A 26,869-nucleotide genomic window follows, 5' to 3' on the forward strand; every position below is an offset into this window, starting at 1 on the left:
TTTGAAGGAGCGCAATCAAATTGCAATCTGTTGGTCTGGGTTTTTTTGTTTTAATAATCAAGTAGGTTAAAGCTATGATCAGGATTATTAGCTGACAATCACAAGAGCAACGTAGAGGCTACCACAGAGCTTAGCTCTATGCAGTCAAGGAAGAAGAGGCAGCCCTTCTCCAAAGACTTTGCCATTTGGCAAGGACAGGTCTCCAGCACCAAGCGCTCAACCACACAGAGCTTCCCAAACTGAGCACCGAACATTCTCGTTTCAATACGAGGATCCATGTAATCACCCTGGCACAAGGATGGGAAGCAAGGCCAAGGCCAATGAGCCTGGACAAGGTCGTCCAGGGGATTCAAGCCACATAGACCTATTTGCTGCATTTTATTTTTAACCTGTATTTGCCATTACAGTCTTTGCAAACTATCACATACTCCTGTTCTTCATTTTTTCCCTCCTCCTGGAAAAATGACCCACATGAACAAAAGGAGGAACCGAGTGACTGGGGAGGGGAAATGTTCAACTACCAAGGGCTCACAGCAAAGAAAAGATGAGAAAAGGAAAAATAAATCTCCACCTTCTAATGGCATTTGTCACAAGAGTAGGTAAACACTTTGCAGGAAGAAATATGATTTTTAAGCTGATGATGCCTCATGGAAACCTTTTAATGTCATTTCTGAAAACTTTATTCATTATTGGTGTGGTCATTAACAGTTGCCAAAATACAAGCTCTTGGACTGTTTCCTGACAGTCTGCACTGGATGTTTTCACTGTTACATCAACGCCTAGAAGTGACAGAGGAGACTGTCGGGTAAAAACCCGACGGAGACAGTGGACAATGCAAGCATTCCTCCTCCCGTCATCCACAGCCACAGGGAGGCCCATCCTGCCCCTCTCGCACCAGAGCACCCTCATCCCCACAGCAGTTTTATTTCAACGGAGCAGTAAAAGCACCAGCGTGGTGCTTTTACATGCCAGCATATAACCCTCCCTCTCCCTCCCCCTGCTCTGCTCCATACATGAATACGTTTTTTCCTGTTTTTTTTTTGTTTGGTATTTATTATTTTCTCTTTCCCATTACCCCTTTAATGCAGAGCAGGGCTGCTGATTACAAAAGAGGCAGTTTGACTCAAGCAATAGGTCTTCTTCACTAATCCTCACTGTCATGGAAATTCCAGCTGCTACAAGAATAAGAGGCTCAATCCATATTTGCCAGCTCTAATATGAAATCTGTCAGGGCCCAAATTAATGAGTTCCAAATTCCTTACATCACGATAACAGGTTAAGACTGGTCAATTAATTACATAAATCCTTCCCGATTCATTGTGCATTTTCAGGGGAGATTGTGTCTTACATAACTCCATGACACAAGGCCTTTTGGCTCGTGTTGTTCCGCGGAAAGGCCTCCATTTAAGTGCAGCCTGCCTGCCACGGAGAGGTGTTAAATGTCACACGTTAGATTTGCACTTTTCGGTAATTGCTTTTGTTAAAAAAAAATAATAATAAAATTGAAGAGCTCTGCACTGTGAGGGGTGGTGAGGGTGGTGGCAGGGGCTTTCCCGGCGGGAGGCTCGCACAGCTCCTGCCCCCCGGGCTCCCGCGGCCGCGGGAGGTGCTCTTTGGGGGGGGGGGGGGGCCAATAAAACTGTGAAATACGTGTAAATACGCGGCGGCCCGGCGCAGTCCCCGCGGAAGGCCCCGCGCCGCCCCGCCCCGTTCGCTGCCCCACAGCGCCCCCTGGCGGCGCGGCGGCGGCCCGCGGAGGCGGTTTAACGGCCGGGGGGTCGCTCAAAGCCCCCCGCCTGGCCGGGGGGGCCTAAGTGCCCCGGGGAGGGGGGGGTGCGCGGCTGGGGGGGGAAGGTCTGTGCGCCCCCCCCCCAAAAAAGCCCCGAAGCGTCCCCTAGCTTCGGGCGCCTGCAGCCGCAGCGCCCCGCCGCCGCGCCCGGGCCGCCCCCCCCTCCTGTCGGCGGATGGTTGTTACGCGATGACTGCCCCTGCCCGGGAGAAGGGGGGTAGCCGCCTCCCGCACCCGCAGTTCCCGCGCGAGGTTCAGCGCCCGCCCGCCCCCTCCCCCCGCGGTTGCTATGGGCTGCGGTTGCCACGAGCTACCGGCGCGCGGGCGGCTCCGCTACCTGGCGGACACCCCCGCCCCCACCCGGCCGAGCGAGGGCGCCGGCAGCGCACGCACACGCGTGCCCACGCCTGCACGCGCGTGCCGATGCGTGCGCACGCCTGCACACGCGCGCTGCACACGCGCCCCCGCGCGCTGGCGGGAGCGCCCGGCGCGGCGCGGCGCGGCACGGCGCGGCAGGAGGGCGGGGGCGGCGAGGACGGCGGCGCAGGTAAGCACCAGCCCCGCGCGGCGGCGGGCGGCCGCGAGCCACGGGAGCGCCCGGGACGGGGCCGCTGCCCCGGCGGAGGGCCGGGCCGGGCGGAGCGGAGCGGGCGGCGACCGCGGGGCTGGAGCCACTACCTGCCATTTAAAAAAAAAAAAAAAAAAGCAAGTGCAGCTTTCCAAAATAGTGCCTCCGTCGCGTTTGCTGCGGACTTCCTCGCATTCTTGCATTTGCGGCTAACGCCGCTAGCAGGGCCAGCGCCAGGGGCTGCAGTTAGCGCGCCACAGGCCCAACGGGTGAAGTAAAACAGCGGCGCTGCGAACCGCTGGTCTGTGCGCGAACGGTGGGGTGGACAGAGGCGCGCACGGAAACGTGAGCGCGCGGGCTGCGGGCATCTCTCGATTAAAAAGCCAGTGCTCCCAAGCAAAAGGAGTACCTTTGATTTTTGGTTTAGAAGATCACATGAATTATTTCTGACAATGTTTTATTCCAGGAGGCAAGGAACCAATTTAACATGCTAAAGAATATTTTAATATTAAGGAAGAGAATAACTATTTTTCATAAAGTATTTAGGAAATATTGGAAATACTGATTTATTTATTAATGCATGCACAAAAATGTAAAAGTACAACATTGTAAAAGCTAGGGAGAAAAATTGGTGTAAACATTGGTCATCATCACTGATCCCATTCCTCTAAGAACTACAAAGAAAAAAGTTTTCTTTCACTCACTTTATGTGCACCTTGTATTTTACAACAGAGTAAGTGACAAATTTTGTGTAGCTATATAATTTAAATACTGTTCTGAAAAAATTTCAACATGCTACATATTTCAAAAAAAATCTTGGACACAGAATTCTGCAATGTATATGGTGGTACATTTAAGAGTATAAACTTTCTTAGGACTTATAAAACAGCACTGCTGTATAAATGAACAATTTTCTTTCCAAAAAATTTTTTTTCTCATCTTTCTTACAAGTATATTTCAGTGACATTTTAAGTAACAGGTTGCTTAATACTAGTTTACAATATCCTGAAGTTAAACATGCTGTACAATTTGACAGGATATATGGTTGGAGATATTTTCACTTGTTTACATTTTCTTAAAAAAACAAAACAAAAACTTAGTCTATACATACATATCAAAAATATTTGAAGAAAAGTAACTAAACCTGGAAAGTCATAAAGTGATTAGGATATTGATACTAACATAAATCTTACCGTCTGGTTTAAAGACAAGATAAAAATGGTAATATGTTTTATCTAGTTACATAAAAGTTGTTAAGAAACCATTATACAAAATCAAAATATAAAGCTCTAAGCAAAAAAAAAAAAAAAAAAAAAAAGAAGGCAGCGCTTTTGGTTATTTGAGTGCAAATTGGAATCATTGTAATTGGATATAAATTAGTAATAGTAATTAGATGAAATTATAATTTTGGTATTAGCCTGTTTGAAAAACTAGCAAGCAATATCAGCATTATTCAAAACTAAAAACTGAGAATCAAAATACCAGTGATGTTTTTAACAGAGTCAAAATAAATGCCAGTGTTAAAAACATGAAATCATTGAAGTCACATAAGACATTTAAAAAAATAGGGGGTTTTTTTACATATAAATGTAAAATTATATAAATGTTACATTTAAATGTCTGTCCACCAAAAGTGCTGTAAAGCATTTATATGCACTTATATAGTTGACAACAAAAGTGCTAGAACAGAGAATACTTTTCATTCTTCTTTAATAAGAAAAAATCCAGTAGTACTTGCTAAACAAATAACATTCAACAGAAAAATATTTTAAACAAATTTCTATCAAAGATGCAAAGAAAGTATTGTTAATAGTACTGATTTTTCTGAACAGTGTGATAAAGAAAATAACAGAGTAACAATAGAACCATTAGAAACAAGTATTTATTCAGAAATATTTTCCTTTGGAAAATATCCTCTGACACACAAAAGATATACTCCTAGAATTAAAAAAAAAAGTAGCTACAAAGATTCTCCAGTCCTTTTATTTATGTATTTTTAGTCAGCTATTGAGGACCTGTGCAAGTAGGCCAAGAATTATAAAGTGCTTCAACAGTCTAGTCATCATTTTAAAACAAAACAAAAAAACCCACTATCCTAATGCTGTATTAAATAAAAACATTTTTTGTCGGACATTATCCCAGTTTTTGTTTGTTTTGATGTTTTCCCCCATCTTTTACATAAATTTGCTAAACAATAATTTTTTCCAGTAATGTAACAACTTAAAAAGCAAACATCTCTGCCTGGCAAAAACAACTTTCATTTCGCTACCTTTAGAGATAACTTGCTGCTTTAAATAAATGTTATAACTTTTACATTAAAATACCTTTGCTGCTACCTTGTACACAAGCTGAGATGGTGAAGAGATACATTTGTGCAATTCAATAAAACTGAGCAAAAGGTAACATATTTATCTTACAGAAGTGCTACCATCAACAGAAAACAGCGGCTCAAAGTAGTTACCTAAGAGATGTTATCCTCGGGCTATTAAAACATGTTTCTAAAATTACAGATTCCCAGCTGGATGCTTGAAAAAACATGCCCACACATGCCTATGCTAACCTTTATTAGCTGGCCATTTAATAATCTATTGTTTCTGTAATTCACAGATTTTAAATGTTCCTTCTTTGAAACTAGACACAGAATTCTTAAAAAAAAAAAAAAAAAGTTCATTTTTAGGCCTGTAACTACAGCTCTGAAGTTAATGGGAGCTTTGCTAGGATGATCAGACCCCCTAGCTCTTTTTAATAGCAGTTAAATGTCAAATATAAATACAACACCACAGTGAAACATATTCCATTTGCAGAATCTGGGACAAGACACTATGCAGCTGCTGTTAACAATAAAGAACAAAATTGACGTTTAATCAAAATAAGCATTGGTGGTTACAAAGTTGTGTTCAAGCCTGCCTTTTGTTTGTGAAAAAGTCAATATTCTTATGTGTTAACTACAGTAACAATGAAATCAGCAGCTGCAGTTATTCCCAAAGATTTGAGAGATGCCCATTTGTACAGCAAGTTATAGCTATGTGATTATCATCATCTTGGAGAGAGAAATACATTCCATTTAAGCTGTTAAACTAAAACCTCTGTCCTGACATCTTCAAATATAGGTACCTGAAGTTAGACCTGTAGGTTGAAATCTTGGCCCTAGTGAAGTCAATGGAAATTTTAGCCATTGGTTTTAATGGACTTCATCCACTGGGAATGAGTATCCATAATTCCCTGGGAACTAGGCCCCTTTAGAAACCCTCAAAATTACGTCATTTTTATTATTCCTAACTTCTAAGCAGTCATGCTTGAGAATTTTGGCCTTTAGTTCTTATGCATGATAAAACCAAGCTTTCCATAAACATTAGAGAATAAACATATATTTATATCTCAAATTGTCAGCAGAATATAGTTTGTACAAATGTTGTTTTGCCAATGTTGCTGAGCTACTTTAAAAAGTTAATATCTTGTGGGGTACGTAATTTCATCACCAATGTCAATTGACTTCTAAAGATGAAACTTCCCTGATGCAAATTACAAAAAGATGTTTTGAATATATTTGATACAAGAACTTTTAAGCTGAGGAATTAAGTTATCTTGATTTTCCAAATCTAAGACGTGCAGTCACTAAGGGAAATATTTTAACTGCCATATGTATCAGTAGAGCATGACTAGCCCAATACTGAGATTTTAACGGTTGCAAAAACCTAAATGTAATGGGTAACATGTAAACCTCAATCAATGTACATAATAAATCAACAAAGAAATAATATCAAGGTCTGTTTCAAAAACTCTTTAGGGACATGCATTGACAACGAGTCTTTTAGGTACATGTTATTAGCAAATCATGTTTACGTGGTGCACGTAACTAGTAAACGTAGCAGAAACCACTTTGTACTGTCCTTCGGAAAGCAATGCAGAAATTATTTTTCATGATTCTTCAGAAGCTGAGCTTGCTTTACATCCACGTGAAATGCTGTCATCACTGTGTCCAAGTCCAGAGGATGAACTGCAGAGAAGGGGAGAGAAAAAAAAATAAAAGGAGGAAATTGGTTTTCACAACACACTCAAAGCCTGAGTAACAGAGGAGAACTTTAATTATCTCCAGTCACAAAGAGAGACAGGAAATTTGGACTTTTAATTAGCCATTTGGAGTGCAGTTGGATATTTTTTTAGCAAGATAATTTAAACGCGAATAATTCAAGTCTGACTAAATGAAATTCACATAATCAGAATGCAGATAATTGAATTTCTACTGCATTCATTAATTCAGTGTGGAGGTGTGTGTGAAGACTTCTATGATGAGCTGTCACAGCTCAATAAAATCTCAGTCAATTAATTTTTTCATTATCTTAGTATTACATCAACAAAAAAGTGAAGCATGCGCCTGTATATGTATGTATATATAATCTCAAAAAGTAAGGAAATACAGAAATCACCTCTCTGAATCAGAGTCTGCATTGTTTTTTTCTTTTTTTCTCTCTTCATCTTCTATAGGAAAACGTCTGTTCAAAGAGGCAAACTTATGAATCGCATCAGCAACAGAATATTTGGTCTGTCCAGATACACAAGCCTCCATATCTTCAGGACTTAGCTGAGTCTGTAAGAAGAGGTGAAGCCTACTGTCTGAAAGCAATAATGCATTTTGTAGGATCCTTTAAAAAGAAAAAGAAAAATCAAATGTATTTATACAGATACACATACACATATATTCTAAAGTGTTTTACCAGAACAAATCCTAAATGATGTCATGCTTTTAAGTGTTTATAAGAATCCTAAATCAGTTACAGAAGGTAATGAACATATTAAAATGATTAGGTGTGTGTTACTTTCTTATTACATTATTTGGAATTTTAGGTGAGTAAAAACATGAAGCTAATAGTTAAGCACATCTGTTATAAGAATAACTTCAAGGACATTTCTTCCATTTAACCATCTGTTATTACCACATGGATTAATTAATGATTTTTAGGCCGTTGGTAGTATATACTCTTATGGAAATTTGGTCTCCATTTGAGAACTGTCTATATATTTTTTAAAGTAACTAAGCTTTTCAAAAAATTAGAAGTCACCCATCTCTTTGGTGGAGGAAAGAAGTGCGTACAGAGATAGAGGACTTTAGAAACTTGAAATGTCCGGGCTCTGGAATACTTGTAAACAACAGAGTATTTGTATACATAAGCCAAAATTCATTTACACTTTAACAAATAAGCATACCTTTAAGGTAGAGTGAAAATGCCAATACTGAACATTGATCTAAATGTACTTTAAACCATTTTCAGGGAATCTCAAATAAGATACTTTTCATTTTAGTTATTCTTTTTAAAACTCCATTTTCATCTCTCTAAGCCTTCAAATACATTTAGCCCAGAGTATTTGCTTACATAGAGTGGGAGTACAAAGTACAATACATTCCAGAAATACAAAAAGTTGTAGAGATACTGTTACATGGCCTGAGAACTGAGGATCATCAGCACTATTTTGAAAAAATACAACTCTGCTGCAAGATTTATCTAAAGAAGGAATATTTTAATATATGTATTCTAGTGTGATTAACAGGAAACTATGTTTATGCATACATGTAATTTTATTCACGTGAGTGAAGTAATCTACTGTCAGCCTTTGCAAGATAAGAGCCTATAGCCACACCAAATAGTGCTCCATAGAAAATTACTAAAATACCCTTAGGCAAACCAAAACTAGTAAGAATCAACATTTACCTATTTCTAATCATTTAGGTCACTGAAGTGGCCAAAAAAGTCATTGCTATGCAACAGGATACAAGAGAGGACATTAATGTTAGAACTGGTAAAAGCAGAAAGAAATAGTTCATTATATAGGTACTCTGATTAAAATGAAATGTATAATGGATTAGTTCCTTCTGTCAAACAAGATTAATGATGTGCTTGGACTGTAACATTTTAAAAATATAAATATGCTCTGAAAACCATCCTCTAAAGTGGCGAACATTACAATAACAATTAATATACTTAAAGACTTCTGGCTTTATCTAAGCCTATAAAATTCTGTCAAATCAAAATAAATAATAAGAGATATATCTAATTGAAAATGTAGGATATTTGTGTATATATGCACATTTCATTTGCCTAGGTAAATACACATTCACAACCAAATAATTCACATGTTGACATCTTGCAGTGAGGAAATACCTGCAGTAGCCCTAATGATCTACCAGGTGCGTATGAAATTCAGTCTAAAAAGGACCAGATTCCACTACGGTTCAAGATAAACACTCTTTCATACCTAGATAAAGTCTTTTTACTCCTAAATAAATTCTCATAATTTTACTTAAAAATAAACATAGCAAATACAGTATACATTGGTAAAGTCAATGGATACCGTGTATTAATACACAGTACACTGAAAACAATCTTAGTAACCTAAGGGAAACCAGCAAATGTTGTGTATAAATGATTCAAAACAGAGAATTTACAAGTCCACACACCTCAACAGCAATAGCTTCATGAATACAGTCTGAAAAGCCATCATTCACTGGCCACTGAAAGAGATTTCAGCCTTGACTTTTGATAAATATAAACTCCCAAACAAGACAAACATCATGACAAGAAGTAAAAGAAAAAAATACCATTCCACAAAATAAATCCATGTTTCTAGTTTAAGCACTTGTGGGAGTAAATTCTCCCCTCCCTCTCTTCCTCCTCTTAAAGAGGAAAAAAACCCAACAAAACAAACATACTAGAGTTTACTCTAAAGTAACTAGAGTTATTAGTTTTCCCAGGCTTTTTAACAGCGTAATGAGGGGATGCACATTTCTGCCATTCTGACATTTGCATGTCTAATACAAAGTAACACAGCAAAAGCTAAGACATTAAATTTTGTGTATGGCATTTAGTTTCACGGCAGATTTTCTTGTACCGTACCTTCAAAAGTTTCCTGCCAGCCATCAAAAACACAAGTAACTAACTGTTTGTAAGATTACACTATACTTACAGCTTTGTTGCTGTTTGAAATGTATTTTATTTTCTTTATAAAATAATGGGTAATCTTTAAAATTGATTTTAGATGGTTTGAGGCATTACACCAGAGAAGTAATGAGCATTAATGTCAATGATATTGGACACAAATTCATTTTAGCTTTATTTCATGTCCAGTACAATTCTACTAAGCCTTGAACTGCTGAAGCACTGTTATTAACTCGCCAGTAACCTAACACATGGAACAGCAAACAAAAGTGATAAGAGTACAGGCTGATCAGGACCTCAAGGCTACTGTCCTTTTTCTGCAGCTATAATTCAATTTCCAATTTTACTTTACATTGGACTCATTATTTCACAGCAATTTTCTTTTCTGCTTAATAGTGCCATCTGGAGGTGAAATGAATGAAGAGGAACCAAGGGGAAGGAATACAAAGATATTCATTACGTTAATTGTGTATGTACATCCATAAGGGGAAAAAACAAACACACAAAGCACTTTACAAACCGTTTAAAGTGATCTTGAAAGCAAATGTGAACACCTTTCATCCAGTCATGCCCTTGAAACATCTCTTCTTCCTTTTAATTAAAAGACAACTTTTGCCTTTTCTCCCCCATCTGAACCAACAGGTCAGATTGCTTTTTAATTGCATCCTTCAGGCAATCAAAATGAAAAATAAATTTGTGCTACCCATAAGCCTTATGTTTTGCTGTTCAGAATATTTCTGTTTCAAGGAAATAACCATATATCTATGATTTGTCACCAGATGTTACTAATACAGTAGTTGCCCTCAAGGGCCTTCACTGTTCTGGGGATTCATTGTGTGAGGTGTCGTACAGCTAGAAAATAATTGTTTTGGCTCCAAGGACCTTAAAATCAAAATTACAAAATACAACATACAAATGAAAAAAGGTAAAAGGGAAAGTGATATGTAATAATATTAATACTCAGATGTCTTAGCACAGGCTAGCCGTACGTGCAGTATGAATTCAACCAGTAGCATTCACAATGTTTCACAAACAGTGTTATTACAGCAAGTGTCAATACAAAGTTGCAGTTACAGTGATGTAAATCAGTTCTCACTGCAATTGTGCTAATGTAAGAGTCATGGCTCACAGTGCTGATTCCTATAAACTGACTGGACATATTTAAGAGAACAGACTTTCTATGCATGCCCAGAATAAGAATGAAAGGCTAAATCCTGCAAGTCTTTATCACATCAGTAGTCATTACTTGTCAGAGATCTCACTCCTCTCAGCCAGATTGCTCACATGCATAATGACTACTTATGTGATTAAGGGGGCTGCAGGATAAGGCTCTACATTTGAATTAGAGATAATAAAATCATTTTTTATTTGTGGCCATGTGAATCTTTGTTTGTAAGCTTTCAGTAAATGCTCATGATCTCTAGACCTTTAAAGAAGGACAGAAAATGTCAGTTGACATCCAAAAGAAATAACGTCATTTTTGAGAAAATGCTGAATACTAGTTGGAGAGTATTTCTCCTTCCCCATGTTACAGCAAGAGCACTTACAAAAGACAAAACGTGTTTTGTCTTATTTAGACAAGTTCCAGAATCTGGCTTTCTTCAACATGATTTTATTAGGTATATTATACACTGTTCTGCTGGAGGAGAACAACATATGGCTGAACAGTACAACTTAATCCTAACTAAAGATTTCCTGTATCTACTATAACCTAATACAATGACAGATGCACACTTGTATGTGTGTGGAAGGTTAACACTCCGATTTTGTTTTCAACAAATTTACTCTGCCTATTTACATCATATCATGAAAGGGAAAAAAATAAAACTTGAGACAGCAGATCACAGCCTGTACTGTGGTGCCCTCTATTGAACATCCACTCAGCCTCACAGCTAACAGGGACTTACACAGTCCACAGTAAACAAAGCTCCATTTCCTCCTTTTAAAAAGCCTACTGTGTTTCCTCATCCATTTTTTTAACAGAGGAAATGTTACTGATAGCAAGCAACTGTTAAGCAACTGTTTAGAATCTGATAACAAATACATTAAAAAAAAAAAAAAGAATTAGTAACTAAACTGCCTGCTAAGTATTATGCACTTCAGTGGAACTCACCAGATCTGAAATATTTTCCAAGTTTTACTCAGAACAGCTCTAGCGGAAAGAGAGAGCCACATTTCACTGAGGAAATCCCACCTGGCCTATGGCTGCCAGTGCCTCTGTCTATCCTGCGCTGCTGAAGGCTCCCAAGCAGCCCCGGCAAGCAGCCACTCTCCCACTTCTCCCATCCATATGAGAGAACAACATACCTCCGGGGAACCCTCTAACCTACCGAGCTCGGGCTTGTGGGATTGTAATTTGGAAGGTAAGCAAGTCGGGGAAGGAGGGCAAAACCAAAGCTACCTTTAAAGAACAGTTCTGCCTTAGGCAGCGATCAACTAGAATTCTGAATGGTCTGTTTGCACCAGCACTGAGTGAGCACAAACCACTACATCCAGAGTGGGAAGACCGTGCACATACTTTGTTCTCTGTGGATTTTAGCAGTGCATTTTTCCAAACTCCTACTATCTCTTCCACCACATCATAAACTGCAATGCAATTGCCCCAGATATTTTTTTTGAGCCACGCCAATTTGTTAGAATCCAACTGTATTCAATGAAAGCAAAATATCAGCAACAGGAGTGAATACAACTAGCATTTAAATCAGTTTTGTTAATTAGTGTTCTAATAAGCAAACATGAATGATCTTATATAAAGGTAGTCTAAATCCCAGTTAAATCTGTGCAGAAAAAAAGGGTGAAAGCAAAGAGACTCTTACAGAACCTAATATTAAAAGTTCATGTTTTGATTTTGACCTTCAATTTAAGAATAAGCTTTTCCTGTGAATTTAAACACATCCTCAAAAGCATCAGGATACTTACCAAGAAAAATGCATCATTTTCCTTATTCTTACAAAGTAATTCATAATTGAAAATGGGCTAGCTGACTTCCGTTAATGCAAATGGGCTTTTGAAATATTAAATTATGCCCAGACAAGAAGTGAGCTTTACAGCTCTTCATCATTCAGAGTGATAATAACCTATAAGACAAGCAGTTCTTACCCTGCATTTGTATGGTAAAGACAAACAGAATGGAAAACCCATTTCCAGATTCTAACAAACTCTAATGCTTTGCTTTAGGTTCCTGCTGTGGACTTAATTCTCACCCTACCTTGTTCAGCATAAAGAGGCTGCCCAGACCCCACGCTAATTCTGGAGCAATATGTGAAGGAGAACAAGAGAACTCTACAGCTATCCACATACAGGTGATATGGAGGTACTCTCAGGGTCAATGACAGTAACTGGATACCTGCGAGCCCTCTCCACTTAGCCTCCAGCAGCTCAATCCTTACTCCTCTGTCTTGGGGCTACTGTCCCAGGAGAGGCTGCAGTAACCTCCCTGCACAGAGCAATAGATGCAGGCCAGAAACAGAAATGGTTAAAGACCTACATTTCATTTTCAGATATGGTTTGGATCCTGACAATCTCATAAGGTATTGAATGCAGACTGGAGCACAGGCTCCTGTATCACCTGTAAGCATCTGAAAATCTTACCTGTGAACAGGTGTATATATAGGTTCAAATCGTATTTCCTCTCGCTGTCATAGGGGAACACCAGCAGGGACTGTGGGCCTCTTCGTGATAACCACTGTCATTGCTGGGCTAATGGAGCGCTCAGTTTTGTAGTTCTGGGCTAGAAAACCCTGTGCAACTGCTTTCTGATTCTTTTCTCACCTCCTTTCTAGTATACCAGGGAGGTCCTGCTTCCCCTAGCACCGCTACACTGGGGAACCTGTAGCATCCAGACCCAGTAGTTTAGTAATGTCAGGGCTATAAAACATAAGGCAGAAGAATTTGAATAGTCTGACATTAACTGCGCATCAGCTGTATCAGCTGGAGCACGTGCAGAATCAGCACTGATCACATGCTGGAGTTAAAGACACTGCACTTGTCAATGAGTCACACAAATGCAATTTCAGTGAAAGAAATCATAACCTTTGGTTCAGATTAAAAAAAAAGGGGGGGGAGACATCATGGCAGCCTAGCTCAGCCAATAAAAAGATCCCTTCTATAAATAGCAGCACATCTGACATGCCAGCCAGTAGAGGGCAATGGTACAGCACATAACCGCCAAGCCAATTCATCACCACACAACTGTATCTCTGAAAATTCCTTCCAGCTACTCCCCAGGGCTGAGAGAAGGCCGCCACGTTTCTAAATAGCACCTAAATTCAAACATTTAAATCAGTACTTTACAACAGAAATGCCTCTTCGCCTGCTCCTGGATGAACAGCAGCAGGGTAAAATGCTCAACATGCTGTCATTTTTTCCTGTCAGTACCCATTTAAATTACATGCATTCACAAAATTGGAGAGTGAAGAGCTGTTTTAAGAGAATATGTCGCTGTGTTTTGCCTTTTGAGGCACAAATAGTGGTTGTAAGTGTTTTTGATCTTGAAATAGTATATACTGTTACCAGATTGGTCTCTTCACCATTTTCAAAATCATTCTCATTTTAAAATGCACTACTCCTTGTGACAGCACAGCTGAGCTAGAATTGCTCGGACACAGGGACCTGAACTACCACAGCCTTTGTCCGATCATTAATATTATCACCTCTAGAAATGCAGACACTCCCTCTCCCGTGAGGTAAAGAAAAAAAACTCTAATCCTTTTCTATTTTCCTTTCTCTGTCTCCCATGTCCTCAGACAGTATTCACTGACTATACTTCTGCCCACAGATCCTAAGTATAAGTGTACACAGAAATACTATTTCTGAAACTCCTGCAATGGTTAACTCTCTCTGCCTTCAGTTGTTAAGCCTACTGCTAACAAATATATCCCCAGGACCAATTCTTTCTTGTCTGTTAGGGAAGCCTATAATCATACCGACTAGAAAAACAGTGGGTCCATTATTCCTCTGCCCACTCACCATGAGCCTTAAGGCCTACTTAAATGATTTGCTTTCTTCCTTTGTCTGCGCAACTCTGATTCATGAAAATGTTGATATTGAAAGATGAGTGTCTTTACTCTCAGTGTCTTACCATGCCTTTAACCCAAACAGTGCCTAAAGACAGCTTGCAAACTTACTTATGCATAATTCCTACCATGGCAACTGTGACTAGAGCTGCACTCATAACAGCAGTTGCAGGGTATTAAGAAAATGGCAGGGAAAGCACAAAATTAAACCAACAGGATCTCTACCACTGCGGACAGTAAAATGGTTACAGCAGTGTGACTGAACAATGCAATACTAAAACTAATACAGTACTCTCTTGTAGCTCAAGTCAGTCTAGCTAAGATTTTACTGTTCATTTATTACAGTTTACACTAACCCTTTACATAACAGCATAGAACAATGATTTTATACAAGTTGCAGCTGTAGTAAAAGTGATCACAGCTGCTAGTGCTTGTTTATGTTAGTGGGTATGGTAAACAGAGTAACTGGCATCACAGGCAATATTTGTGTTAGAAAATCTCCCTGCAGAATTTTCCCAAGCTCCCAATGTTTTAGCCAACAGAGTTTACTAGAGAGACCTGGACACTGAATTCCCATTACTATGAAGAAGGGGAGAAGTCTTATTTATTTGTGTAAGCGTAATTCTTGAAAGCTGCAAGTAGACATCACCATGAAAGAACTTTCAACCTCAGTACAAGCATGAAGCAATTTAAACCCCAAACTATTCTTTTTAATCAATGCAATGAAATGCAATGGAAAAGTTAAAGTTTCCTTACACCAATGAAGCTGAAGTCACATATACGAAATACGACTTTGTGCAAATAAAACAAAAATAAAACCAAATGTGTACCATGTGAGGATGACCACAAGATGGCTCTCACATCCCAGGGATGAGCTATGTTAAACTAGAAAATTGATGACATCATAAAAAACAGCAGCATCTCGAGATAAGGGGTACTTACTTTTCAAGGAATTCTTGAAGACCCTGCCGACGATGGTCCACGTGATGGGGATTGTTCACATTAAAAAAGGGAGTTTTAGATGGCAGTTCTGGTAACTGTCTTTATAAACAAACAAGCAAATACATAGTTAAAACCAAACCTGAAACAACAGAGAAAAATATTGTAAGCTAAAGCCAACCTCAAGCATTTGGGATTCAAAAGTTATGTTCCAAAAGCTAATTAAATCAAATTTGAGAGAACAAGGTTGAGCAACTGGTGTGCTTCTGACACACCCTGAAGAAAAAAATCAGAATTTTCTGGTCCAGCTGTTAAGCCTGCATGCATATCTGTCTCTTTTGCTGTCCTTATGGCTGTAGAACCTAAGTACATCCTAAAATTACATAGAGCATAAACATCTACACTGTTGGTACTAGCCAGCTTGAGCAAGACAGCTTCTGCTCTATATGGCCTAATAATTTATCTTGGCCAGAATGCTATTCCTGCTACCTGTATACAATAAAAGGAAATACAGATCAAGTATATTACGGGTTATTAGACTGGGGGTCACCAAACAAGGGCTATGAGTATAAACTACATCCTTCTGGGTTTAGACCAAGTAAAGCAGCAGGAAATGTGTTGTACAGAATAAAATTGTACTAGTAGAAAATGCAGGACACTTTCCAGCTCTGATTTCTATAATTCCCAAGATTAAGAAGAAACAATCCTCTCCCACCATGTGTTATTTACAGATTATTAAAAACACATATTTAATGGAATAAATGAAACTTAAAAGTTGCTCACATTAGCACAGCATTGCTCTGAAGCCTCTGCCGGAGCCAAACAAATTCTCGAAAGCGTCGCCTAACACAGGATGTTTTCCTTGTAAAGCACATACTGTTTGTCTGTTGGAAAATAAAAAACATTTTACCTTGTAAACCAGTTTAAACTAAAGTACAGGCATGATATAACCCCCCCCCCCAAAAAAAAACAAAAAAACAAAAAAAACCCCAAGATGCCAATGCATCCACAAAGCGATGTGGATACAGTTTAGTTGAAGGACTGTGCTTTCTCTCAGACAAAACTGGCATCAATTTCTACTGGTTCTCAGGGAATTTATTTTTCTTTTTTTCAAGCAAGACATCAGAATAAAGTTTCAGTAACTGGGGAAAAAAAATCTTAGGAAAAAAAGTTTCGGTAGAAAACACCAATCTTTGCAGGAAAAAAAAAAATTCAACTATTCTAGTTACAATCCTCCAAACATTTACTCTACACAGAGTTCGTCCAGTCTGCAGTCCTAGTTAAATCAAATAAACCAATGTGAATGCTCCCTGCAATTAGCAGTATTTGGACATTTCCCCAAAGAACAGTATTACTCCACAAGAAAAGGCCAATTCATCAAAAGAGAAACAATTCATGGAAATTAAATGATTTTGCCAAATTTTCTAGTGGAGCATACATTTAAGTGAAACTCTGACTGCTAGACAGGACTCCACTGGAACTTTGCAGTTCACAGTGCCCTCAATAGCCTGCCAGCATTTGTAGCACTGACACAGTTCCCCCCCATGCGGACAGCACAGGGCCCAAAGACACCAGCTTTCTGGAAGAGATTGGTATCCGGGCTGCCTCATAGCTTGAGAAACCAAATGCTAAGAGCCTGGCAGAAGAGGAATCCAGCTGGCCCAAGAACCTGGCAGACCCAAGATTTTGAATCCACCTAGTACAGTCCAGTATGTACCTACAGACATGGTCTCTGAAAGCCTTTGCAGATTCCTGGGAGGGAGATGAGCTGATATTTATCAGCTTCAGAGATGCCCAGGGATGCCCACTGCTGAATCAGACCACTGTGTCTAAATGACACCACTCCAGCTTGGCAGTTGCTGAGGAAACCAGTAATATACTTCCATTTCAGAAGCACCAGTGCCTATGAAACTGTAATATAATCCCCCAAAACTACAGAATTTCTATTACCAGAAGTCAAAAATATAATTGCTTTTGAAACAGTACTTAAACCACATTGCAAAATGTAAAAGTTTCACAGCTGTGATTGCCACACAGGACACAAGAACTTGTCAGCATAGGCATTTAATAAGCAATCACTTGACTGTTTGCTCTCATTATGCTGAATGCTTAACTCTCCCACACAGGAAGGAAATGCTTTCAGTCTTGTGCCAGACATTAGTCATGTAACTTTATGCTCTCAAATTCTTCACCTGATAGCTGATAAACTTCACAAAATTTTATTTACATTGCAATTAAAATCCCTGGATCTAGATTTAGGAAATTAAGGTAATTCTTTCCAAATATCATCCACCAAAGAATAATCAACAAAATAAAATGATGTACAGGACAGATTTAAGACAAGAGAGAACCATAATTCTAAGTGCAGTCCCACAAACATATGGTAGACTACAATTATAAACACAAATGTACTTACTTGACATATCCAAGTACCACTGAGCTGGCATAATATGAATGTTAACGTACACTGAAACCAACCACATCACAGAAACCAAATACCTTGGCAAATATAAGAACTGGGGAGAGTTTAAGGTACAAATTACCAGACTCTTATTGAAAAGAAAGTTGTTTTCACATAAGCACCTGAACATCAAACTTCTTTTATAATTGTAAGATCACTGACTATGCGAGTCTGTTGCACTGATTTTCTAGCTGATAATTAAAACTAAGAACAGTATCTGTTGTAAGACAATGTGTTCTGGAACGCTCATGTGAACCCAAGTATTGGGTTCTAGTCCCGGCTCTGCCACAGACTTACTGCATGGTTTTGGCCAAGCTATGTTACCTGTTCCACTGCATCTCCATCGTTAAAAGGAGAATAATATCCCCCAGCCTTCCAGGAGTGTTGTAAAGAAATTCCTTTAAATACCTGAAGCGAGCCTGGGCTTGGACAGAAACAGCAATAAGAACGCAAAGAATCTGTACTGATATTTTTATACTCACATGAATGAATATCTCATAGTCTATGTATGAATGCCAAGAGTCTTCTTTCTGTGTCCTAGGGTCTCGCACCAAGACAGTTACAAATTCCTGCAAGTGCATAATAAATCAAGCAATTAATTTCAAAAGACGAAGGGAGCCTGAAAGATTCTTTTGATTATTCTGCTGTTCCACAAACTACTGTGCTCAGATTAAAAGCTGAACTGCTGTTTTATTGAATGTTGCAATCCTATAAAAGAAGAAGCAAAAAGCAATGAATCATCTGAGCTACACCACATGTCCAGGAAATTCCTTGCCAAACTGCTAGCAAAAGGGACTATTTCAGATTAAATAATACTGTGAATTATCACACATGCTTCATTCATGGGAGATCTGGTGATTTCAATAGCTACAAATTAAGTATCCAACATACAAAATCACAGGTTTAAGATAGAACTAAGCAGGTATTTTAGGCTTTTCCCAAGCTTGTGTTTGACATTCACAAAGAATGTGTTACAAAACTGTTCCCTGTACCCAATGCTTACATATAGAGTTTTATTTGCACCTAATTTTCTTCTGTCACTTTATCTACCATTTTTTAAGATCAAGTATTTATACCCACTGATATTGGGGATCTGAGATAAGTCTCAGTATGTCCATGAGGAGATGAAGAATTGTCATTTTTCTACACACAAAATTACTTGCTCCAGCCCAATAGAAGAGGATGTACCACTACTAACTGCCCCAGGCACAGATTTGACGCAGGGATTCATGGTCTCAAGCCTAGTGTCCCTGATGCTCTGTGGAAGGAGATGAATACCCCCCTTCTGCTATGCCGCATATGCTTCCTGATATACCACCAACTTAAGTCACTGAGTACAGCTGAGGACAGCAGGACCCGGGCACTTCCATCCCAGTCTGCCCATCAACCTGCATGAAAAGGCAACACTGCAGAGCATACTTAGCCCCATTTTCAGGGGACAATGATACAGAGCAGGCGCCTTAGCAGTTGTCACACCTACTCTATTTCCTTATAATTTCTACGCTTATATAATAACTTAGAGTGGTCCCAAAGGAGTGACAGAGGCCTGCGGGCATTAATGCAACTAGGCATCACTAATAATAATTGGATGAGGCTGAAGATTACATGCTTCTGGGTATCCTCAGCTAATAACCCCCTTACATATTGTATCATGTTAAGAAAACCAACCTGGTAAATCCATATTTTCAGATTAAGATGGAAAAGGTTCTTTAAAAGATGAAGGTTGCCAGTGTGCCGAACTACCAGCTCTTACTAGAACAAAAGCATAGCCTATCCAACTCTGGTTGCTTAAGTAAACAATGACCCAAAGAACTAAGCCAACCACCCACACAACAACTTACTTAAAGAAAAGCAAATCATTTTAAGCTGTAGATATATTTTTCCTGAGAGAAAGGCACTGCACCAGATCTCCAGATATAGGGATCAAAGCTGTGAGGAAGGACAAAGTCTCTGGTAAGTAGGATGCTTTTTTAGTAGCTCTCTTCATAAATCAGGGAGTCTTAAACTAGAAAGCTCTCAAAACGTGTCTCTCCATTCTCAAACCACAGACATCAGAAAGGAAACCTTTATTCTTCAGCTAAGTCCCCTCCACCCTCTCCTCCAACCATGCAACACACCAGCAGTCCCACCAGCAGCAAATTTTAACAGACAAACAGGAGAAAAAGGACATCCTTGACAGGAAAAGATCTATTTTGCCTGAACAGTCATTTGTACCCTATATGTGGCAGGGAGGTATTTGTGGTCTTGATTAAATCATTTATCATACCAGAGCAGCTGATTTCCTGGTGATACTGTTTCAGTGATGGAGAACCTCTGGCTTGATGGCCAGATACAGCCCACTGTTTCATCTCATTTAGTACAGCTTCTATTCACAGGGTTTTTTCTGCATTATTACTGGATAACACCGTGGTGCATGTCAGTGAGTATGTTGCCAAAGAAAACCCATTTGAAAGGTTTCCGCCATCTCTGCTGCTTCTTTCCTCACTGAAGAACGCTGGAGGCCTGACTGCCCTCTGCTTTGTATCCTCTGCAGCTTTTTAACCCCATGCCAACAGGGCACAAAACAAACAAAAACAAAGTTGTAGTAACTTCTACCAGCTGGGGGGTCATACCTTTATTAGTAGAGAAATATCAGTCAGAGGTATGAGAAAGTTATTCCTCCTCCTATGCAGATCAATCCAATGTGCTAAACAAAGGACAGAAAACCATTTTTCAGTTCTGTTTTTTTCCCTCCTGGCTCACTATTATAGCATGTTTTCAGACCTGCTGTAACATTTTTCCATACCTATATTCTCATCTTCTCCTAAGTTTTAGTCTTCCTTCATTCAATCTTTCCCTCTGCTCCCAGCCTTCCATTTCCCTATTTCTCACTCTTCCCCCGGGCTGCAAACATTTCTCCTAATCATTCTGTCTTCTCTTTCATGAGGTGTAAATACATCAGTCCTGCAAGCTGGAAGAAGAACAATTATGCCAGAAAGTTTCAGATGCAACGTTACTCTCCTCTTCCATTCAAACACTGCAGCCCAGAAGTCAAGACTGTAAACAGCCTGCTTATAACATACCTTTTGGTTCCTTTCCTGACATCAGTTGCCCTATCATCTTCCCATCTTGCTTCCTTATGCCTAGGTTCCTCAAATTACTTTATTTCCAAGGGACCTTCTACTACACTCCTCTTCATAAGGAATCAAAATAGCCTTCTAAATAAAATACTTCTTTCAATCTCTATTACACCAACACATTATAAAAAGTTACTGTTGGATATGCCATGTTAACTATGGGTTACCTTGTAAATGATTCTGGACTACAATTTCCATGCAAAACCCTCTGTACTTTTAATTTCTAATTAAATGGCCATCAGGTTTCAGTACTGAGGCCTTCAAATACTTCAGACCTTTCAGACTCTACCTATACAAGAAATGAGATCTGTCACATCTAATAAGGCAGTCAGGTATCTAGGAAGCATATCACAGACCCACGAGCAAAAATATTCTATGGTACATCAGAATACCTCAGTAAACTGCAGCACTCAAATACAGTCAGTATGAGCTCCAATTTGAAACACCATCATTTCAGCAGAATGTGCGGAGTTTTTTCTTTTAGTTTACCAAAAGATACCAAGATTGGGGTAAGTATGAAGCAAGATAAATATTAAGCAATTAGAAAACAAAACCAAAATGTACAGCCTTTCTCAAGATTTACTGTTACTTCCCCTATAAATATCTTCAATCCAGGAAGCGTTAATTACAATTCTCTTCACAGTTTCTGCTACTCAGAAATAGGGGCATTACACACTCAGGCTATCCCTTCTCTTTTGACCCATATGCTTTCTCTGCGATACAAAACCAAACTGGGATATAACAATATAATAAATACATCAATATAACAACACTGATTCAGTCAAAGCAGTACTACTTAGTGTAGATGCAGATACACTGCCATAAAAGGTGCTTATGTCACCTTGTCCCTATAAAACCAGGCTTATGCAAGTCCAGTATTTGTACACAGGCTGTGGCAGGATCCAAATAAAGTTAGGTGGCAGGATATTCGTTTGAGACATTCACTGGTCAGTCACTGAACAAATTATAGCAGTCTCATGTAATAACTACCTTTTGCCTCTGCATATCCTTCTTTCTCTCCTACTTTTGCTATAAAAAAAGGGATACAGTCAATAGGCATGTCTCTCTTCAAGTAGTCCAGTGCTCACCTGTGAGAGGTGAGGCTGCCCTCTTCCTTCCACAGACCACATGAAGACTAACTTCATGTTTTGTCATCAGACTGCATTACAGTCTAGCTTTCCAAACCAGGAAGCAGAACCCTGAGAGAGCAAAAGTCCCCAGGCTTACTAATGCTTAAAACCAAAGTTTCAGGGAAGTTTTACTTGTGAGAGGAAATCATTTTCAAGTCATGGTCTTCTTCCCCCCCACCTTCCCTCCAAGTTTTGTTTTTTTTCCAGAATTGCAGATCTAGCTATTACGCCACATATTTATACACTTTTTTTTTTTTATTGTGGGCACAATACACAGACATGCCTACTACGCATTCAGCAACAATATGTTTCCTGCACTGCCTAAGTGCAGTGATTCTCTCAAAACCTGAACTCGCTGCTGACACACAAAATGTCCAAGCTTGGTAGTGGAGGTTCATGCACTGCAAACTATATGGACACAACACAAAGTCACTGCAGAGTATTCCTTCTCCCTGGAAATTGTTAATTCACAAGCAAAACCCAAACTGCTATTACTACAGCTTTGACCTGGGATCCAGCAGTCACATTGGCCCAAATATCCTCATAAGCAATTTCAAATCTGCCCCCAAATTGGAATTTAATCAGAAATTCTATTGATAACTGAGGAAAAACAGAAAGTTGTTTCTCTCTCTCATGTGAAACAGCTTTGCAGCTACTGCATGCACCAGCAAAGCTAGCACGTGTAGCCCAGAATACAAAAAGAGTCATAACTATTTAATGAGCAGGAATAAGCTGAGCAGGTTCTCTAGCTACCTGTGCCTTTTAATTCATGGCTAAAATGGCTGTGATTTCTCTGCCAGCCACTTCAGGAGTGGCATTTTGCTAGCCTGCCCTCAAGAACAGGGGCATTACAAGTAGTTCAGGTCACATATAAACGATAAAAAGGTCAACGTGGCCCTGATGCCTTGTTTATTTCTATACTCTCACTGTTACAGGGCTGCTCAAAGAACATCACTGCTGACAACAGAGGAAAAGGGGCAGCACTAAGGTCACTGTAGACACAGAGGCTGAAAGCTAGAATATTCCCATTTGGATTTGCCCCAAAAGGAACAATACATCATAAAAGCAGCTGAAGCAAACATAAGAAATTTTTTTTTCCTGTTGCAGATACCATTTCTTGACAATGCAATGGATTGCTTGGAGTTAAGGACAGGCCAGAAGTTCTATTACACAGAATGACTGCAAAAACTGTGTTTCTGAGAAGTTTATTTTTAACATTCTTCTACTAGGAAAATAGGAAATCTTACATGGAAACATCTATTTTTAATATGGGAAAAATCTACTATGAGAGGGAGGGAGGAAAAAACATTGTTGCACTGGATGACTATTTGCTTCATCCATTCAAGCTGTGTTTTAATTCAGATCTCCATCCTCAGGACAGTATCAGGTGATAAACTCATGCTCCATGGTGCCACTGTTACACATTTGATTAGTCAATAACCCCAAGAGAGTCATTTTCCACAAAGCATCCTTAAAAAAGCAGAATTTCCCATCAGGTTGCCTCTTAGTAAAAGGATCAATCACAAGTGACATGGAGCTCTTTATGTTGGGTGTATGGGGAATCTGTACTCCATGCATGCTGAATAGTAAGGCTGATAAGAGATTAACAGCTGAGAAATTTTTTTGATAAAGTTTTTCATGTACTTTGGGACTGAGCAAAAAAAAAAAAAAAAAGATTTTTCTGGAAGTCAGAGTTCAGTCCTAGCTCCAAGCATTACATCCTATGAAATACCTGAAGTCCCTCCCTCCCAGCTGAGTGTCTGAACCCATCATGCACAGAGCCATTTACTCTCCTTCTCTCTGATCCAGTGAATATTTGTTTCTTCCATGAAACTTGAACAGAAGGAACTGGCAGTGCCTCACTCTAGAATATTCTGTAGCTTGGTGATTAAAACATGAAGAACACAGCAAATCTTTCCTGGCCTAAGTGAATGCTCTAAGCCAACTCTCTGGGTGGATAAAGTGAGAAAAGAGGTGTTCCTTGTTTTTTTGCCACTGTTTTATGCCACGTACCAACAGGAGGTTTTTCTGGAAGGAGGCATTTCTGGAAGTGAGCTATTGCCACAGGTACATGAAACAACTGCTAGGGGTTTTGAAATCCCAATTTTGGATGTAACTGCACCTGAAGCTAAACCAAGGAGAAATGAGTAGCCTAGCCCTTCTGTGAGCACTACCCTTACTTCTGCCATTTAAAATGTAGATGTCCCAGACTGCCCACGTAATAGCCAAAATATCAACAGCAGAAATTGTCTGTTTTTCTGATTTCATTGATGGTAGCAATGGTAGAAAACTGACTCTCCAGAAGCTGCTGCTCTTGTAAGGCACCAGTCCTCAGCAGGTTTTAACTCTTCCCGCAACGTGCTAAGCTTGGACCATGTCACTTTAAACACTGCTTTCTCATCTGGTTTAAGTAAAGCATGAAGGTTTCCTATGTTGCAATAATTAGATCATATGGAAATTCTCTGCTAACTCAGTAATCCCCTAACCCCAGTATAACTAACTGAATTTGGTTTGGGCTATATGAAGCAGCAAATGGCAAGTCCTCCCTGCTGGGTCAGCTGCAGTGGAAGCAGAGCCAGGGTTCTAGCTGCCTCCTAAAATGAGAGCAGCCTCCCCACAGAATATAGACCAGCTTCTTCACGTGCTCTTGGTGAGTTCATCTTTTTGCACTTCTTTCCATCCTCACATTGACTTCCAGTCCAGGACACACACTAGCGAACATTTGGAGCAGACAATTCTCAGTGGCCACTGCTTAAAAATGTTTTATTAATACCTTGCTAAAAATAAACTTACCAGGCAATCCACTCAACAACATGCAAAGAAAAGAAGGTGGGGGGGTGACAAAATGTCACTGTTGTTCTTGAGGACATGAACCACAACAACAGAAGAAACACTTGCACATGTCAAACAAATTCCTCCTCAAAACTGCCTGCAGGGTTTGCTTTTCAGTTGTATTAACCTGTTTTCCATATCATTTGTGCTTAAGGTCTGGCTCCAAATACTGATGCAGAATACTAGCACTGATGTTGTTTGGGTCAGTAAATTAATTTGGGTTCAAACATTCATCTATAGGTATTTTAATTGAAAAATCAATTTGTGCCCTTGAATGCTTCTGTGAACTTATTTTAATGTAATGCTTCAATGAAATGGTTTGCAGCTTTGATAATAACAGCAAAATATCATTACCAACACACCTAGATCTCTGATTGTTTTCAGAAAGCTTTTACCTACAGCTGTACTTTAGTCCTGCTCCACCAGTGACAGCAGACATGGCAACTGTCACAAGTGAAAGGCTTTTGCCACTCCTGAATCTGAGTGGTCTTTGAGGCAAGGACTTCCCCCACCCCCGGGTTTGTTCAGCACACCTAAGTCCACAGGATCTTATTTATATCTCAAGCTCTTAAACACTCCTGCAGCAACAAATTATTAAATAAATACAAATACCAGAAGAGGTGATGGTAAAATAGGCAAGTGTTTGATGGACGCTGACTAGCTGCATTTATTTATTTAACCTACTGCCATTGCTCAAATGGGCCAATCTGGGCCTGCAAAACAGGCATCACCCTTTGTCATACTATCAGTGACCCATTTTAGTTTCATTTAATCCAGGCCCCAAATTGAGACAAACACACTGGTAGTAACAAAGCAAATATTTGCTTTCTCATGTTTTATCCGGAAATCACTGTTGGACAAGCAAAAAATTCTGTGGTGCTGCACTTACAGCAATATCACAAGTAGCATCAGATGGGGTTTAAATATATTTTCCCAATCGTCTTCCTTTGGTTAACATCATCCGAATCTATATAAGCTGAGAGACTTTGCGGGTGGGAAGGTGCATTTCGCAGCTTTGGCAACAACTCAGTTTCACTCCTCAGCCCTCATTTCGAATAAAATGCAAAGTTTAGGTTGCAAATTTTGCAGAAAACTGCTCAAAATATTGATACAATCTGTTACTACTAATAGTCATTAAAATGACTGTTTTGTTTGTTCTTAAAAAAAAATCTAATAAATCTTCTGTCTTTTTAATGGAGAACACAATATGGTAGCTTTCAAGATGCTGTCATCTTATGCCAAAAAGTCTTCCCAAATAGGCAGGAGCATCCTGGCCTAGGAATGCCAAAAAGCAAGAATTACAGGATTTTACAGGATCTTCTTTGGGATGTTTATACTAGCTACTAAAACACTGTACTATGACATTCAGGCAGCTAACAATGCCTAATCACTTAAAAACAAGCAAACAAAAATAAAGGCAGCGACCAGTGCTATCATGGATTTGCATATCTAAAGGCAACCGGATAATCCCAAAGCATCATACAGTGGAATCAAGGGCATACAAAAGCGGCATTTTAAAAACTTGCTTCAAAAAAGCCAGCTTGGAAGTGGCATATAGCACACAAACCAAATCTCAGTCTCTTAGTCCCAGAAATTTCTTCTTTCATTTCAATCTTGCAGTGACCACGGACTACTCTAGGGGTTGGAATACTGCCAGAACCATAACATGGCATAACTATGAAATGCTTGGTATTTACTCCAAGGCGGAACATCATACTGTGCTTTGTTCCTAGTATAGCACCTCTTTAATATAACACATCCTAACCAACCACATTTGAGTGCTCTGGAGACTTCACTGCATTTTTAAGTGGAGATGCTCCAAAGATAACGGCCACTCTGACTTCAGGTGCAGGCTGCTGTAAGAGAAGAAAGTGAATAATTCCAGGGAAAGCTTTCTATTTACAGCTAATGGAAGATGTTATGAAATTGCTGCGACCGGTTACTTAATCTGACAGATATAAGATGACAAACTCCCCATCTGTAAGTCTCAGTGAAATTCACTCCACAACCAGACTAGAATCCTTCTTTATTAAAGCTTAAACATCACTTACTTGTTTTTCATGCTTCGGGGTCATCTTCACAGTTTT

General features: G+C 39.4%; 1 protein-coding gene and 1 long non-coding RNA gene across 2 annotated transcripts; one reads left to right on the top strand and one right to left on the bottom strand.

Annotated features, from left to right (window-relative positions):
- The first annotated feature begins 1,964 nt into the window (after window positions 1-1,964).
- On the top strand, window positions 1,965-9,998 carry LOC136991291 (uncharacterized). The gene is made up of 3 exons (XR_010883485.1): window positions 1,965-2,336; window positions 6,843-6,957; window positions 9,686-9,998. It is a non-coding gene; the product is annotated as an uncharacterized lncRNA (long non-coding RNA).
- On the bottom strand, window positions 3,047-26,869 carry SNX10 (sorting nexin 10). The gene is made up of 6 exons (XM_013941379.2): window positions 26,834-26,869; window positions 18,187-18,273; window positions 16,027-16,127; window positions 15,247-15,345; window positions 6,785-7,000; window positions 3,047-6,354 (listed from the first exon to the last, which is right to left on the bottom strand). Exons 1-6 carry the CDS (start codon window positions 26,855-26,857, stop codon window positions 6,276-6,278), a joined length of 606 nt encoding a protein of 201 aa, XP_013796833.1. The 5' UTR covers window positions 26,858-26,869; the 3' UTR covers window positions 3,047-6,275.

The sequence above is a fragment of the Apteryx mantelli genome, chromosome 2, assembly GCF_036417845.1.
Source record: "Apteryx mantelli isolate bAptMan1 chromosome 2, bAptMan1.hap1, whole genome shotgun sequence".
Lineage (NCBI taxonomy): Eukaryota > Metazoa > Chordata > Aves > Apterygiformes > Apterygidae > Apteryx > Apteryx mantelli.